This window comes from Echinops telfairi, unplaced genomic scaffold, assembly GCF_000313985.2.
Source record: "Echinops telfairi isolate 266 unplaced genomic scaffold, ASM31398v2 ScPeMD7_11;HRSCAF=52, whole genome shotgun sequence".
Taxonomy (NCBI): Eukaryota; Metazoa; Chordata; class Mammalia; order Afrosoricida; family Tenrecidae; genus Echinops; species Echinops telfairi.
In genome coordinates, this window is record NW_022103908.1 from 6,672,599 (window position 1) to 6,689,950 (window position 17,352).

The 17,352-nt window shown below is 48.2% G+C and overlaps 1 protein-coding gene across 14 annotated transcripts in view; it reads right to left on the minus strand.

Moving 5' to 3' along the window:
* Positions 1–1,619: 1,619 nt before the first annotated feature.
* The window catches only part of LMO7 (LIM domain 7), a 60,692-nt gene continuing 44,959 nt past the window's right edge, over positions 1,620–17,352 (minus strand). For 11 of the 14 annotated variants that reach the window (XM_045287178.1, XM_045287175.1, XM_045287174.1 and 8 more), the window contains 9 exons: positions 16,557–16,649; positions 15,459–16,126; positions 14,035–14,100; positions 12,384–12,436; positions 10,133–10,346; positions 7,730–8,026; positions 5,241–5,349; positions 3,795–3,897; positions 1,620–2,431 (listed from right to left, as the gene is read on the minus strand). In XM_045287178.1, the coding sequence (XP_045143113.1) occupies positions 2,409–2,431; positions 3,795–3,897; positions 5,241–5,349; positions 7,730–8,026; positions 10,133–10,346; positions 12,384–12,436; positions 14,035–14,100; positions 15,459–16,126; positions 16,557–16,649 (1,626 nt within the window). In that variant the 3' untranslated portion in view covers positions 1,620–2,408. The remainder of the gene's footprint in view (positions 2,432–3,794; positions 3,898–5,240; positions 5,350–7,729; positions 8,027–10,132; positions 10,347–12,383; positions 12,437–14,034; positions 14,101–15,458; positions 16,127–16,556; positions 16,650–17,352) is intronic. The other 3 variants (XM_045287169.1, XM_045287167.1, XM_045287165.1) reach the window with 3 other exon arrangements.

Below are 17,352 nucleotides of genomic sequence, written 5' to 3' on the forward strand. Positions count from 1 at the left end.
TTCACTCAGCAAAATGTTCTCCAGGTCGATCTGCACCATCAAGTGCTTCGTGGAGGTTTTCTACCCCCATTAGAAACGAAATTCCATCAGAGCCAAGGCTCTGTCTATCCACTGCTGCGTCTACGGTTCCTAGAGCAGAGCCTGGCACGCAGGTTCGAGTGAGAATCGTGGCATCCTCCTTTGTTTCCCGGATGAAGTCACACACACCTTTGGGGAGATCAAACTAAGGTGCTCCAGAACCAGTGTCTGAGGGGGGAAATGCTCTGAAACCAGCACTAACGAAGTTTCCTCACAAGACAAGAAAATGTGAGAAACAAGAGGGGAAAAATCCTAGGGAGAGTAGAGAATGAGTAGAGAAATCAACAGATTCAAATGAAAAGACGAAAGGCATACATGAAGCGAGATACAGGTCAGAGGAGGACAGTGCGTAGGCACACTGAGAGCACATGCGAGAAGTAACGCCCACCCCTGGCGCACTTAGCATTCAAAAGGCAGAAGGTGAAGCCGCACTGCTTAGTCATTCGTCAGCCAGCCGATGCAGCCTGAGGAATGCTCCATGTGACGCAGAGAGCAAGGCGGGGAAATTCCATGCGGTGACCATGCGGTGAGATGGACAAGAGCGATAGGTGCTTCTTAAGAACCAAACAAGGCAGCAGGAGGCACGAGAGCCTGCACATGCATGACCTTTGGGCCAACTATCTCATGTCTAGGAATCTAACGTAAAGACAAAGCCAGAGCTAAGACCAGAAAGAGTACATCAACAAATCTTAGAAATAACAGATACAGCCGCTAGAATCACCTACTAATATCAGAAGGGTCTCATCATAGTGTATGATTCAGCCACTGATAAAAAGAAATAACTCTGAAAGGAAAATTCACAATCTTACATTAAGACAGATAAATAACCCTATGTAGGAAGAGTGCACATCAGAGTTCTTACCTTTGGATGTGGGGTTGAGATCTAGCTTCTCTAAATGGTGCTTGCTAAAGGTCCCTCCATAAACACACATTGTTATAATAACAGAGATTAAGAACAACAGAAAACGGGAGCTTAATTTTATCTCACATGAAAGGTTCTTAATTGTTCACTTCAACACAATTCTTATTTCCTAGGATTATGCACCCTTTGATTATCTTGAAGGAGTCGGGCAAGTTTATATCGCTCCTGTGGTCACGCTAAAGTGTGCTGCCTTTCTCATTCCGTCCAGATTTCAGGGCCGCATTAGGTTTCTGTTGCTCGACACTTTCTCAATTCACTTTCTTCTTTGATCGCCAGGCTTCCCCGCCGTTGGGATTTTGTGCCAATGTGGCCACAGTGTACCCCTGACGCCCCCTCGTACCACAAAAACACACAGTGTCCAAAAGCATCACGTCGGATCAAAACTACCAATAAAGGAAGCTCCTGTTCATAACTGTGGAGAAAAACAATGTCAAGATCCTGGTGGCCGCTGTCAAGATGTCAAGAATTGTCCTGTTGTACGTACGCTGTGTGCGTGTCTGTCGTTTTTCATTCTTTGTCAACTCCTCCCTTTGGAAAGCTTTAGCTAGTACACATTATCAAGAAAATCCATTATCATTAAGAACAATCAGATATGAAAGGGAGACACACACGAAGAAAGCACGCTTTAAATGCATCCTCGGTTTTATTTACAAAAGCAATTGAACAAAGAGGCTTACTAGTTTCTGGAGAAAACCTTCAGGTACACAAACCAGGGTTATATTTTGGTTACTGAACAAAAGATGCTTCTTGTTGATGATTACTTAACAATTATGGTAAAGAAAATACAGCTCCCCTCATTAAGCCAAAAAAATGTTACATGAGCTAATTTTTCTTTAAATCATAATATTGCATACGCTGGGGGGGGGATACAAAAAACAAATTTGGGAGTGGGATTTGACAAAATTCTCCATCTGGTTCTGCATGAATTAGAATACATTATAATAAACAAAGCAAATGCAGTCCCAAATTTATATTAACTATCTCCAAGAAGGCTTAAAGACTTTTAAACAAAACAAAAAATTACCCTCTTCAGAACACCACAAGAAAGTCAAACTAAATTCATGATCGGCCTCAAAAATATTTTGAAAATCTTTTTTCCTTTGTACTTTTAATATAATGAATGCAAAAAAAAGAAAAAAGTAAATACTGCACTTCCCCTCCCCCCAACACCCACACGTAATTACCTTCGTATAAATAAACAACAATAATAACACAGGTTGTCTCAGGAATACAGTGCTTCTCTGTCATCTAAGGAGGCAACAAAAAAGAACCGTGCCGGGGAGGGGGCGGTTATTGTGTTAAAAATATGAGGGAGAACAAAAGTCATACAACGTGTATTTATAGGTCTACGTCAGCAGCAGCCACCTCTTCTTCGATCTGCAACAGCGCTTTCGTATGAAGGCTTACATCACATGGCGGTTGGCTGTCCAGCTGACCGAGGAGGGAGAGAAGAGGGAGAAGGACTTAGATTCAACAGCACTTGGGTGTCATTACCTGGGATGCATACTGGAGACAGTCGTCACTCAGAGAATGGCCCCGCGAGGCAGCAAGAGTAACCATGTCCACCCACTCTTAGGTCAGAGCCAGGCAAATCTGCAGCCTTTGGGCTCTGCAAGTCTTTGTTTGCCAAAATAAGGAGCTGCAATGATTGCAGATATAAAAGTAAAGGACACTCAACTCTCTATTATTTGCACTGGAGGAGAGCACAGGCATGGGCAGCGAGCCAATGATTCCAAAAATCAAGTCTGTTTGGCTTTGGAATTTGATGAGAGAGAAAAAGGCACACACATACACACACTTCCCCCATCGTGTGCCCAGCCTTGCCTTCCTCCAACGTCAATGTCGGCATCCAGGGATGGCCAGGACGGCTGGAGGGAACGTCTCCAAGCCCATGGACAGATAAGAGAGAGTTGACCGGGCTTCAGCCATTGACAGAAGCACTGTACACATCAAGGGCCGCATAAATACCTCAGAGTTCAAAAGCAAATTGTTTTGCTGATACCACTTGCAATAACCCTTTTTGCAGTGAGGAAGAAACACACGTTACCGGCATCAAGGTTCAAAATATAAACAGCAATTAATGGTTGCCTTTCTGTTGCTAGAGACAATACGGCTGCTCTCGGTCTTGGAGCTCATTTGCATAGAAGATAGGCTCAGATGTGAAGTGGCCTTTGACATTTCTGAAAAACTCCACCGCCTACCCCCCAACCCCCAAAGGAACCGGATTCCCTATGACTAGAACTCAATGTGCTGTCTGTAAAAGTAAGCCACCCGGAATGATACGTGGCTGCAGGTGATCACCGAGAACAGACTGATGGCTTGTTCTCTAACGGAGCGTTTGGGACGCCTTGTTTTACGTAATCCACGTACTCCGAGTCCATTGTGAAGGGGCAGCACGGGGCTGAAAGTGGTGGGGAGGGACAAGCCGTCCTTTGCCAGCATAGAGTCATCGTCCGGTCTCCTTGGAAAAGTCACTTTAACCATCCAGGGTATCGTCCGCGGCCTTTGCAGACCCCGGGCGATGGCACCAGAGGCTGCCCTGGCTCTCACACAACGGTCCCCTCTTTGGCCCTGGCTGACCCCACCACCCACCCTCCCTTCCTTTGGCTGGTATCCTGCGCGGTGGCCCCTCACTGTGCACCCCTCTTCCAAGGAGAGAAGCTACCAGTCCTAAAAGCCGGCAGTTCTAAGGCGGGGGGCTCGCCGGGGCCCCGGCGGCAGGGCGAGGGCAAAGCAAGGGCACCCGGGTTCTCAGTAAGAGGGAAGAAATGGTCTCTCTGATCTGCTCTCTTACATTTGAATCGGAGATAGCAGTCGTTGCAGTACAGCTGGCTGTTTCGGATTCGGACTTCGGCTCCTGAGGAAGAGCCTCCGAGGTCACAGTCACAGGCCACGCACTGGAGACAGGACACAAACAAGGGGGCTTCCGTGAGCAGGCCGTTCAGTAGGGCTTAGGCCAGGCCTCAGGAGGCGGGGGAGGTAGGGGGAAGGAGGAGGAAGAGGAGTAAGCAGCAGAATGCAGCTTCTAAGCTCCTTGGTCTATTTCAGCAAGAGCAAAAGAAAATACATATTTTTAAAAGGAAAGGAAAGGGGCCAAAAGATCATTAGTAGATTAAAATGAACACTGCCAGACTAGACGTTATTTTTAAAGCATTACTACAGCCAATTGCAACAGCCAGGTGAATGGGTCTACCTATACCTAAAAGTGGAAATGATTCACTGGTCAGCTGAAGGAAATCTGGTCCCGGGAGGAACCCATAGGCAGGAATGGGGTGGGGGTGGGGGGTTGTAAGGCATCACGGGCGAGAAGGCACCACAATGCATGAAGACTGAGGTTTTGGCTACCCACACTGTGCTGGGCCACACCCGGGTCCCCCCTGCACTGACTTAGCAAATGTCCCCCAAGGAGTCCTCCCTTCCAGGCTGGGTATCTTGTACATGGGGCCAAGCACCAACTATTCTGACTCATTCTGTTCTGCCCAGCAAAGACCCAAGCCAGGGCTGTACATGCGGAAGCAGGCGGTGGTCTGCGGGACTCTGGGATCTAGGAGGACATTTCTTCTCAGGCCCAGTGCAAGTTCCAGAATCTAACTGATGTCTGTCTCAACGGACAGACAGTGCGAAGCAAGCAGTCGGCGCCTCGGTTCTTTCTAATGGGCGCAGTGCGCAACCCGTCGGTGTGCCAGTGAGCATGTTTGCCATGCCCCGCCCCAAACAAACGCAAACCAGCACGGAGTGGATTCTGACTGGGAGCCACCTGACAGGGTGTGGTAGACCGCTCCCATAGGAGGTGCTAAACTTTCAATCTCCCATGGAGCAGTGGGTGGGTGAGCTGCCCGATTTCACCCACTGTGCACTAGGGGTCCTGTATTCGCCATCCTTTCTCTGATATCCTCTCCCTAGATAAAGCAGAGCTTTGGAATTGCATGCCCCAGTTCGTGAAGAACTCTGGTAAGTCCCCTCCAGAGGATGTGAGAGAAGACGATTTGGGCACCACACATGTTTCTTATGGACTCTTGGCACAAATCAGAGTGAGCAAGTGCATGGCATTTCTAAATTAGCTTTTCGGTGAAGGTCTGTGATTATGCAAAGCGCAGCAATCTGTCAGTCAAAGTGTCTAGAGAGATGCGGAAGCCACCTCCCTGGTTAGTGCGTGCCCCGCACCCAGCGCTCGCCACGAAGCCATGCGCACTCCAAGCAAAGCTGTTGGGGGGGCGCTGGCCGTGGGTCTCCGTCTCACCTTGAAACAATGTAAATGGTAACACAGACCCAGGGACTCGATGATCATGGCGGCTCCCTTGCCCAGAATGTTACTGCAGTAGGAACACACTCGCTTCCCACTGACCGACCTAGACGCAGAACGAGAAGGGGAGGAAGGCTCTCACCTGTGCCACGCAGGGCTGTCCTGGAAACAGCACTTGGGTGTGAACAAAGAGGCGAACGTCAGAAAGGCTCTATACAGCAGGGGGAGGAACACTGACACCAGCCAGCCAACGCACAAGTTTTGAGGATTGCGTGACCTTGAAGGTTCTCCAGTGAAGCTCTGAGACCCTCACCACCCACCCACTCACTCACTTTATGCACCATTTGGTGGCAGCTGGTTCATTATTCTGCACCAGTGCTTATCATCTCTGCACTCGGCGATTGCGCCTATCCATCACCTGCTCCCTCTGCTCTAATCCCTCAGCCTGTCTCTTCTTGCCAGTCCAACCTGTTAAGACGATTCTAGTCCCACCGAAGCCACAGCCCCATTTCCTTGGTGAGGCAGTGGAAACCCTCTGCAACCAACACCGCCCGCTTTATCTCACACCCTCTTTCTTATTTACGCAGTCTTCTAGTTAAACAAGGATGTCAACCTTGTCCCAGCCCTCTGCCTCTGGAGCGGATAACGGGGAAATGGCCTCCCAGCTACCCTGGGGATAGATCAGCAGAGGTTCTAATTAATTTTGGATTCAGCTCTTTTCACCTCTTCTAGATAGGGTGGTGAGGTGAAGGCCACTTCTCACTGAGGTTGTATCCTCACAGGACAGCACGGTAAGCTTTAGCTGTGGAGCGCATGATTTGAGAGGGCCGACTCCCAGAAAGACCCCATCTCAGGGGGGAAAAGACCAAAGCCATCTTCGATCTCCTCAGCTCAAGTGGAGCTCTCCACCTATCAATGCACAACCTCTCCTCTGCCTGCCTTCTATTCCATTGCCCTTCTCTCCTTCTTCCCTCCATTTAAACTCCTTGATACGTGCCGTCTAGATCCTGGCACGTGCCACATGGTTGTGGGGTTGGTGTACAATATGCCTTCTTATTAAGATCCTTTTGAGAAAAACAAGGATGCTCTTTTGAGGACTACGGTGCCCCTGACCTCAGCCGGGGTATTTTCAAGCACTGCAAACGCATGTGAAAGCTGGACACCGAGTAAGGAAGACTAAAGAAGACCAGGTACAGTGGAAGAACCCTGAAAAGCATCACAGACTGGCGAACGAACGACTCTGTCGGGGACGAAGCCCAACCAGAATGCTCCTTCGAGGCAAGGATGGCAAGCCTTGTCTTGTACTATGGACGAGTTGTCAGGAGAGACCAGGCCCTGAAGAAGGACATTATTCACGGTAAAGTAGAGAGGCAGCCAAACAACAGGAAGGCCTTCTATGAGATGATTTGACACAGTAGCTGCAGCAATGGGTCCAAAGGGAACAACCACCATGAGGCTGGTGCAGGACTGCGCAGTGTTGTGTTGTGTTGTGTTGTGGTGTTGTGCATAGGGTGGTTGATTTTGACTGCAAACATGGACCGCTAAAAGGACAACCAATCTGACTTGGAAGAAGTATGTCCAGAGTGCTCCTTAGAGGCAAAAATGGCAAGACTTAACAAGACATCTGACATGCTAAAGACCCCAGCATGATTACTACAGCACTGTCCTTTTACTTGGTAGTGCTTCCCATGCAGAGTGACATGTGAACAGAGCTCCTCTCTGGTGAAAGTAGAAGCTGGGTGGTTACTGGAGGCAAAAGTATCTCCATGGAAGCTACACGGACCTAAATGCCTAACCCAGTTACTACGTGTGCCTTGCTCCTTATCAAAAGGTGGGCTTCTGCTGAAGACCCACAACTCTTAGGCGACAAACTAACTACCCACAGGAAAGCTGCACGAACAAAGGTTGATCGAAATAGGTGCAAAACAGCGAAGAGACAAGCAAGGATCTTTCTAGTAATCAAAAGTAAGTTCTAATCCCCTGAATTCATTTTCCTCCCAGATGAGGAAAAGCTCCACAGTCTGGCTTGGATCTAATGCCTCCTTTTTATACTCATTTCTTGTGGAATGTGTTTGTGTACCAACTATCAAAACCGGCAGACACTTGACACTATAGCTTTTACCCATACATGTGAAAGGCAATCATGAGCACCTGTCTACTTTGATGAGGTATACAGACCCTTCCTGAGCCTCTCCAGCTAAGCCACTGACCACACACGGAGGAGACCATGGCCGCCAAGGCGAGGGTTTCCAGGTCTCCCGTGGCTTCACAAGAAACCCACAAAGGCCATTAGGGTAGCATGGAAAAGTATGATGCGACCCTTCTTATTGACTGGACTTTTACAAAAGCACACACAGTCATTAACACACTGAAAAAATGGTTGGCTTTCTTTGTCATCGCAGAGCTCGGACAAGCTCGGAGGAACTGTCTTGGGGCAAACATCTGCGAGCGGATGAGAAGGAGCAGAGAAACACAAAGCACCTCACCTGTTGCGTTGCTGGGACCCCGACTGGGAGGCCAAAGGGGAATGGCTGCGCGGGGTGGGGGACGGGGCAGCAGACACGCTGGGGGTCACAGGCTTCACGGAACCCACTGAAGGCGGGGGTAAGCTGGAGGCTGGGTTTCGCATGTAGGCACGGTTTGAGGTGGACAACAGCTGAGGCGGTGGGCGGCTGAAATCTTGCTCGGAGGAAGCGGTGTGGAATCCTGTAGGCTGATTGAGCCAAGGGGCTTGCCTCCAAGAACTGGATCTTGGCAAATCCAGGTTATCTAGAGATTCACCCCTGAAACATATAAAGAATGATTCCTCAAAAATAGGTAGGCTATAAGCACCGATCAATCTATTTACTACCTCTGCCCTGGAAATGTGTGCTGCAGAGAACGACACTAGACTTTCAGGTGGGGGAAAGGAACCGACTTACCATGCCCAGACAGAAGCAAACCGAAAAGGACACAGAGAAAGGGGCAGTCGGCCTAGACTCCATGTGGGATCACCAAGCCCAGAGGATGAGGTCCCTGCATGGAGCTGCTGGGGCACAGAGAGGACTGTGGGACTACCAACAGCTCAAGACAGGTTGTCCCCTAACTGGAGCATACGGAGACAGGGGACAATGGTGACACATGGCGGAGCATGTGTGGGAATGGAGCATAACAGATCAGCAACTGGAGTAAAGCCGAGCCGCCCAAGAATGGACTTGGGCTAGGAGGGGCAGCCCCCAGATCTCCCTCAGGACCAGGGGCGAGGGTCTTAAGGGGGCCAGCGAACACACCTGGACCTAACTCAGATTTTTAAAGAAGTTTGTTATCTTTTAAAAATTCTAATAGTAATGTATCATAATGCGCAAGAGGAAAAGGTAAAAATACAGAGAAATATCGTAGAAAGCGATTACAAGGTGGCTTCAAAAAGCTTGTGAGAAAATTCCATCATCCTTTACACAATTTTTCCATTAACTTTTGGAAGCCTCTGAATAGAAACCCCCAACCCCTCACACATATTGTACCTCAGCTGCCCTGATCCCCAGATGTGGTAGTTACACAAATCTGTGGTCAATTTGAGACTGAAGAGTGAAGGCATGGAGTTTAGCCTGTCAATCAGGTCGCAGCTTGATCACCTCATTTGGAGGCGCTGAGGAGATGAATAGTTCTTGGGAGGCGGGACACAAGCTCACTCAAGCTCACTCCCTGGGAGACATTGCAGCAAACACTTGGAGCTACACTAGAGTCCTGGAGCTGGAGGAGCCACGCGCAGACCCCTGCCAGCGCTGAGATGCTTCCACTGCCACTGGACTCACGACTTTCCACCCACTGGCCTGTGATCTTCTTGCATTTAGCATCATTGCATGTGTTTCATGAGTCTGAAGAGGGTTTTATAGATTGGGATCAAACATATGGGATAATATCAGACTTATGGACTTGATCTGGACTAGGCTGGGATGTTTTAATATTCAATTGCTCTTGTATAAAACCCTCTTTCTTATACACATGAGTGTCTCTGAATTTGTTTCACCAGTACACCCAGATGGACACACCCGAGAAATTTACCCCTGTGATCTCTGCATCCACTGGACATCCCCCTGCATCACATGTGGAAGCACCTATTTGTATGTTTACAAATTTACATAGCAAGTATAACTATCGAATACAAATTACAGTAAGTGCTTAAATACATTCTTATATTTAACATTCTTAAAAATATGGGATACAATCCTACCTTACAAATCTGGCTAGACCAAAGGAGGTACACTGGAACAGATCAGAGCTGGAAACACAGGGCATCCAGGACAGATAAACCCCTCAGGACCAATAATGAGAGTAGCAATACCAGGAGAGTAAGGGGAAGGTGGGAGCGAAAGGGGGAACTGATCACAATGGTCTACATATAACCCCCTCTCTGGGGGACGGACAACAGAAAAGTGGGTGAAGAGAGACATCGGGCCACTTTCCCATCAACCAACAGAGGTTCATTATCTCGCTCATGTTTAGGAGGCAAGAAAATGCCCAGCTCAGCATAACACACTTAAGAGTCTGCCCTCCACTTCAGAGTGTCACCTCCAGCACTGTGGCTTCACAGCTGTGTGTTCTTGGCCAAGTGTCTTCTGGCTTGACCTACAGTTTCCCCAAGATGGAAAAGCTACATCCCTCTCCCTGTCTCAAAGCATGTTCCCCAGATTAAGCGAGGGGATTCAGACAAATCAGGCCAAGTAGCCTGAGTCTGGAGCAGAATTAATGTTCAGAACCTGTTCTCTACTTCCCTTCTTCCCATGAAAACATAGGTAGGCAGCAGGAGCAATGATAATGACTGACATCTCTTCTGCCCAAAGACTCAGGGTGCTTGGAGACCGGTGTCTCCTAGCAAAGAGAAGGACGTGATTCGTCAGTTGCCACAGTACCTTCTCATCCCTCCCGGCAGACTGATGGGCTCTTTATTCACACTGGAGCTGCGCTGTCGGATCCAGCTGTTGTCATTGTGTAGAGATGTTCTCTTCCGCATCTCTTGAAGGATCTGTTGTCTCTCTAGCTCGGCTTCTGAGGGGCCCTGCTCCTTCTTGGAGCTCCTCTGTGAAGTGCTGGTGCTCCAGGTTCGGTCCAAATACTTACTGCTTCCTAAATTCGCAAGACATCAAAAGTGTTAGGATCTGCACATCAAACAAACAAGCAAATATTGCTAATGGATACATCCCCAAAGATGGCACTGTCCAAAACACAATGCTGTGCATGTTAGGTTTGCACTTAATTCCAAGCCTCTGGCTTTGGGAAATTCCAGTGCCAGTCCCAGAAGGCCACACAGAGCACAATCAAGGAATTATGGAGGGCTGATGTGGTTGAAGCAATGGTGTGTTTGCAAACGCTGGTCTGGAAATCATGTTTCCTCTACTCTTCCCTTTCTTCCTAAATTAGACCTATCAAGTCCATGCCAGCAAATGCTTGCTGGGGCAGCTCTACCTGGGATCAGGGCCTTTTCTTCTTTCTCCATGTGGGGAGACAAGAGAGGAGACCTGAGTGCATGTGTCTCCTGCTAATATGATTCAAGAACTCAAGACATCATCTCGGCACGAAGCTTGACCAGACGAGTGGAGTGTACACTTACTCGAGCTACTGAAAGGGCTTCTTTGACCGGAAACCAATATCCAAGTCATCTCACATGACAGCTCCTGAGTAGCAGAGCAGTAAGAACTGGTATATCAAATGCAGCGAGGGAACTTAAGTTTTCTCCTGAAAACTATGTCACAGTTTGCTGATGGATTTCTGGCTTGGATAAAACATCTAGAATGTTGAAGTGTCATCCCACCCTTCGTTTAAAGAGGGAAATGCCATGAGGCTACACACGTCTTTTCTCTCAATCTCCCGATGACCTGCCCTTCTCGTGCCTCCCCATTTCAAGTGAGTGGCTGCCCTAGTTCATTGCCCAGAGAGCCATGAGCAAGGCCACCCCCGGGGTTTCCCACGCGTGTCTGGATTTGTGTGTACACCCGGCTCGTCAATTCGAGGGCTTGGAAAGGGGAGAGTAACAAAATCCACTGGCCACTAGGGCCCACTTATTGGAGGTCCTAAGTGTTCAGAGAAAGGAGTTAGCGTATAACCAAGCGTCCTAACAAAAATTATCAAGGTAACAGCTTTAATCAGAAGCTATGAGCTCTGCTGATGCACTCGCCAAGGATTCGGCTGCCAACTTGAACCCACCAGCCACGCGACCGGAGAGGAAGATGTGCCATCCTCCTCTGGTAAGACCAGAGCCAACAGGGCATTTCTACTGTCACCTCGGGTCACGATGGGTTGGGATCGACAGGCTCTGGTAACCAGTGGTTACAAACCAGCTGCCACCAGACCACCCTGGCCTACTGACACACGAGTCGGCTAAAGGTAAGCCCTTTAAAAAGAAAAAAGAAATTCTGGCCGCCTCCAAAACGTTTGAGATATCAAAGGGAAAGTTGAGGTTTTTGTCTTACTTTGACAACAGAACGAGCTCTCACTTCCGATGTGGCACTGACTGGCTGGGACGGAGATGCCTGCCCACTGAGCTGGGTCAATCCACCCAGTCCATCTCAGCCCCACCTGGAGCTTCCTTGGCTGGAGGGCCTGCCTAGCACCATGGAGCACATGCATGGCCAACCTGAACCAATTCTCACTGCTTCCACCCCCCGCCATCTCGGCTCTCGTTTCAGTTACTTTACACTAACCGGTTCAAGTGCCAAGTGATTTTTGCCTCGTTAAAGAAATCATCGGCATGTCAGAATTTTCTGACGTTTCGCCGATTCAGGGCATGGTTTCAAATCCATACACAATTTTTAAGTTCTCTACATTCCACAGACGTTTCCCCCCATCGAATCTCTCTGGCTACAAGATGAGATCAACTCCACAATGCTGTCCCAGCATCATTTCGCAAGATGTCCACATATTTCATTAGTTATAAAAGAATCATTTTCAGCTCTTCACACGCTCTACATTCTAAGGCCAAACAAAACAAGCACAAAGTGAATAACCACCTGTTTTGTTTTTAATCCAACTGCTAAAAATACTCAGTATTTCAACTGTGTGGTCTTAATGAATCTGAAAGGTCTTGACCTTAAAAACACTGATTACAGCAGGAGATGGCATCAATAGGCAATATAGTACAGACATATGAAATAAAAACCAACTTACCATTTTTGTTTGTTGGGTAGCCATCCAATTCAGTGGTGGATCTGGATTTATTCCTAAAACAGAATGTTTGAATTTTTTTTACATTAAGAGTAATATATTGTTTTCATATTTATGAAGGAAAATAGCAAAGAGATTGCTTATTAGAGCATTTGAATTATTTTCTATATCTGATGAGAGCTGTATCTCTTTTTTTTCTAAAGAGTTTCTTAGGAGCTCTTGCAGATATTATTACAATCCATAGTAAAATTAGATCAAGCAAAACTGTACAATTGCTGTCATCATCATGTTCTTGCTTCTTCAACTCAAGTAATTTTTCATTTGCACTAAGTACCTGACAACAGTGAGACCCCTAACGGAGAAAAGTTAGAAGATAGGAATAAATACAAACATGTGAAGGTAGTTCTTCCAATAGCACAGGACTAAGTCTATCTTTTTTTTCTTTTTAATTTTTTTTACAAGTTTCTTTGACTCTCTTTGCATTCTCAGTCTTAGCCCTGCCTGTATGACTTAATTGCCTTTAGAATCCCTGATACCAACTTGCTCTATTTCCTTATGCTGCCCAAAGGTGGTGCTGCCGGCTTCTCAAGCATTAGAGTCCCATTCTCACTCAGGGCCATTCTAACTCATAGGACAGGGTCAAACTGCTCCTGTGGGTTTCCACGACAGTAACTCTTGAAAAGTCTCATCTTGCTCTTGTGGAGCAGCTAGTGGTTTTGAACTGCTAACATTGATGTGAGCAGCCCAACACATAATCTGCTCTGACACCAGGGCTCCTAGGATCCCACTGACTAGTCTGAAACAATCTCCCAAATGCTGCTCAGGTGGTCCAAACGGGTGCTAGAGTTACTGCCCTGATCAACTTCTGAAAGCACCTGAGTAATAGGACGAATCAAGACAGGTTGATCTCTTCCACCTACACACACTGACTTCCAAAAACATGATAGTCAAACCAATAAAAATGCAAAGCAGCATGCGATATTATATGTATGCATGCACATGCATATACACATACATGTATAAAATAATATATAACAATGAAAAACCACATGGAATACATAATGACAAAGTGTCAGAGCTCTAGAGGCAGAATTCATTGATGGTCATAGCTTCGATTTTCACAGAAGAGAATGTTGTTACGACCAGCTACATAGCAATACTCCTTGAAGCCTTTAGGACATGCTAGAACCCTGGCTGCCTAGAGGTTATTTCATCTATTTCAGGGTTCTTTATGGAGCCCTGGTAGTGTAGTGTGTGCACGTTGGGCTGTTAACCTGAAGATCAGCAGTTCGAAACCACCAGCCCCCACTGTAGTAGAAAGATGAGGCTTTCTACTGCTGTAAACAAACAACAAGTTTCTGAAACCCAGCGTGGAAGTTCTACCCTGTGCTGGAGCTTCTCTGAGTCGGACTGGACTCAGTGGACAGCAAAGTCTCTTTGTACCCTCCAAAGACAAAGGACAAAGCAACTGGTAAGTCTCGGAAGACTCATCTGAAGCCACTTGCTACCCCCTTGGCACTGACTATAAAAACCACAAAATATCATATTTTAAATGTCACAGTGAGAGCATCTTTCTCATACTGATGAAGGGAAAACACTTCGCTTCCCATGCCCTGGCCAGACCCTGCTAGCCATCATGAAAGGTTCTACACACCTGTCACCGGGAAGCAATCCTGAGCCGTCTCCTCCGTGCGCTGGCATATCGTAGGAGTCGAGAGGCCTAGGAGATGGAGCAGAGGCATTGTCGTTGGGCTGCAAGGCCTTCCCTTAGGGCACAATGCTTTTTAATATGACTGAGCTCCTGATGTGTATGTGAATTATACATCAGTATGACTATGTAATAAAAAGGGGGCCTTCTATTAGATACCAAAATACTGGTCTTCTAAACAATCTCTGAGTTTCATTTAAAAATACAATAAATGCAGCGTTTCCACCCATCATTATAGAACCTAAGATCTGCTCTTGTCAACCGCTATCTGCCATTCATTCACTCACTCACTCGCCCGCCCATTCATTCACTCACATGCACGCCCATTCATTCACTCATCAAGTGTGCCCTCAGTGACTGCTCGGTGCCACTGGTGGCCTAGGGTGGGGCGACTGAAGTGCGTGACCTAAAAACAATGCCTTCAGAGTAGTACACTTTACTGGGGCATGTGGGCTGATAGACCAGCGAATAAATCCCCAACACAAAACGGAAGGGGGAGAGAAGAGTGGGCAAGAGGCATGTATTCTGAAAAGTCTGAGGAGGAGACTTGAAAAATAGAGTCAGCAGGACCCGCAGATGTGTGAGGGAGGGCGAGGGACCACCAAGAGCAAACGTCTAGGAGCAGGAGAGGTAGGGGCTTTTCAAGGAGCAAAGAGGACCCCCGTGTGGCTGGAAGTGTGGAAGTCAGGGTGGAAGCTAGGTAGACAAGAGAGTCATGACAGAGCTCAGACGGGCCTTCCAGACCTGGGGTTGACACCCCCGGCTCTTTCTTTACAGGTAGCTCTGAAGAAAAATGGAAAAACTTTAAGCAGGATTATTCAAATAACGGTGATTTCATTTGTTTGTGGAAACACATTTACGGCTCTCAAGTATCGTTTAGGTCAGTGGTTCTCAACCTGTGGGTCACGACCCCTTTGGGGGTCTAACGACCCTTTCACAGGGATCACCTGATTCATAACAGCCGTAAAATGACAGTTATGATGTAGCAACGAAAATAATTTTATGGTTGGGGGGCCACCACAACATGAGGAACTGTATTAAACGGTCGCGCGATTAGGAAGGTTGAGAACCGCTGCTTTAGTTTTTGTGAGGGACAGGATTGGTTCTCCTGTCTCCAAATTTGTCAACTCCAATTCTACACCCTGGCCAGGAGTTTGGCTGGTAAGCCCTTTGGTGAGCTTGGAGGAGGAGAATAAAAGGATGTGATCAGATGAGCGATTTAAAGAGCCCCTGGGACCCAGTGGGTTCATTTATGTAGACTACAGAATTGGTGGGAGGTAGCAGAAAGGGCAGGGAGGTGCCCTGCTGTGCGGAGCGGAGATGGTTAAGCCAAACTCCAATCATGGGAGCCCTTGGCAATGAGGACAGACCTTCTGTACTGGTATATTTTCACTGAAGTCTCCCGCGCTCTTTCTGCTTGGCGCATCTGTTCTTCTGCCTGGCGCTTCTGCTCGCTAGCCTGTTGCCTCTTCTGCTCCTGGGCCTCCGCCTGACGCCTCTGCTGAGCTTCCATCTCCGCCTGACGCCTCTGCTGTGCTTCCATCTCCGCCTGACGCCTCTGCTCTTCTTCAATCAGCTCCGCCTGACGCCTCTGCTGAGCTTCCATCTCCGCCTGACGCCTCTGCTCTTCTTCAATCAGCTCCGCCTGACGCCTCTGCTGAGCTTCAATCTCAGCCTGACGCCTCTGCTCTTCTTCAATCAGCTCCGCCTGACGCCTCTGCTGAGCTTCCATCTCCGCCTGACGCCTCTGCTCTTCCATCTCAGTCCGATGCCTCCTTTGGGCCTCGGCCTCGGCTTGCAGCCTCTCCTGCTCCTCCCTCAGCTTCCACTCATTCTCCGGGAAGAGCTCTTCCTGCAGCTCCCTCCTCTGGTCCTCGTCCACCCCTCCGTCTGGCTGCTGGCTCCTCTCTTCCTCCCCTGCTCGGGTTCCTTCCCTGTCAGAAGACTTGGACTCTTTGCCCCAGGTGGCTTCCCAGGTGACAGCACTGGGCTCCCGCCGGGTCAGGGAAATGCTACTGGAACTGAGGACCATCAGTTCCTAGAAGAGCAGTGAGAAAAGAAGGTCAGGGGAGAGCCGTTTGTCGCTGTCATTCTACCTAAGTACCGGCACATTCACGGTTATTTTCGCTGGTCCCTATTTGATCTCAACCCCAAAGTCCACCTGAAACCACATGGGGTGTTACCAATGAAAACAGTCGCTCTGGAGGGACTGAGATGGAACTCAGAAGAGAGGTTTTCTTTGGTTCTGTCGGTACGAATACTTAATGATGTATCAGAGAAACTAGGAAAAAGGGCAAAACATGATAGCAAAATTCTAACCAATCAGAGCTTACTGTCTTTTCCAATGACCCACAAAAGATGAACGTGTGGTCAAAAGCCACGTCAAAGTACTAGCTCCCATTTCTCAGATCTTTTCAGCACCCAGGTACAGAGAGGGAGGGAACCCAGAAGGGATGCCTCATCCCTACCTCGTTCAAGTACTTGGAATTCTCCCTCTCGGCCTCTTGCTTGGCCCTTTGCCACTCTTCTCTCAGTTTCTCCTGTTCGCGTTGATATTTTTCCTGTATGGAAAGATAGTACATCGATGAACAGATCAATGGTGTCAGCAAGTATCTCTTCCAGAAGGTGTGCATATCAGAGTCCCTGGGGGGTCCAGACTCAGACTCGCTGCCATCCAGGCAACTCGGGCTCATAGTGACGCTAGAGGACAGGGTAGAACTGCCCCTGTGGATTTCCCAGACTGCAAGCCCCGTCTTTCTCCCGCAGAGTGGCCAGGGGGTTCGCCAGAGAGCCCCGCATGCAGTCAGCAGCGCCACACTTGACCGCGTGGCTGCCCGGCATGGTGCAGCGCGCTGATGCACTACGGTACTAACTGAGAGATCGATCAGAGGATTGAATCCACTCGGGGCACTTTGGAAGGAAAACGTGACCCTGTGCTAGTTCTTCCACCCTGATACCTGACTCCTACCCTGACCCCGTCAATGGGAGTCGGCTCACTGGCAATTGGTAATGGTAAGCCTAGAGGTGAGGCTTGGGAGACAGCCACGTCATTTTCAGTTAGCCCCACGACCAGCAGATCTTTGTCCCCAAAGCAGAATAGGTTTCGCTGAACTAAAAAAAAATACATTTGGAATTTGAAAAGGTCCAAAAATATTGAATTAAAAAAGCAAACAACCTGATATTACCACTGAAGTTGGAAAAGCCAGACCGAAGTAAACCCTGACTCTCATTATGGTTCATTCAAACCTCAAGTTACCTGCGAGG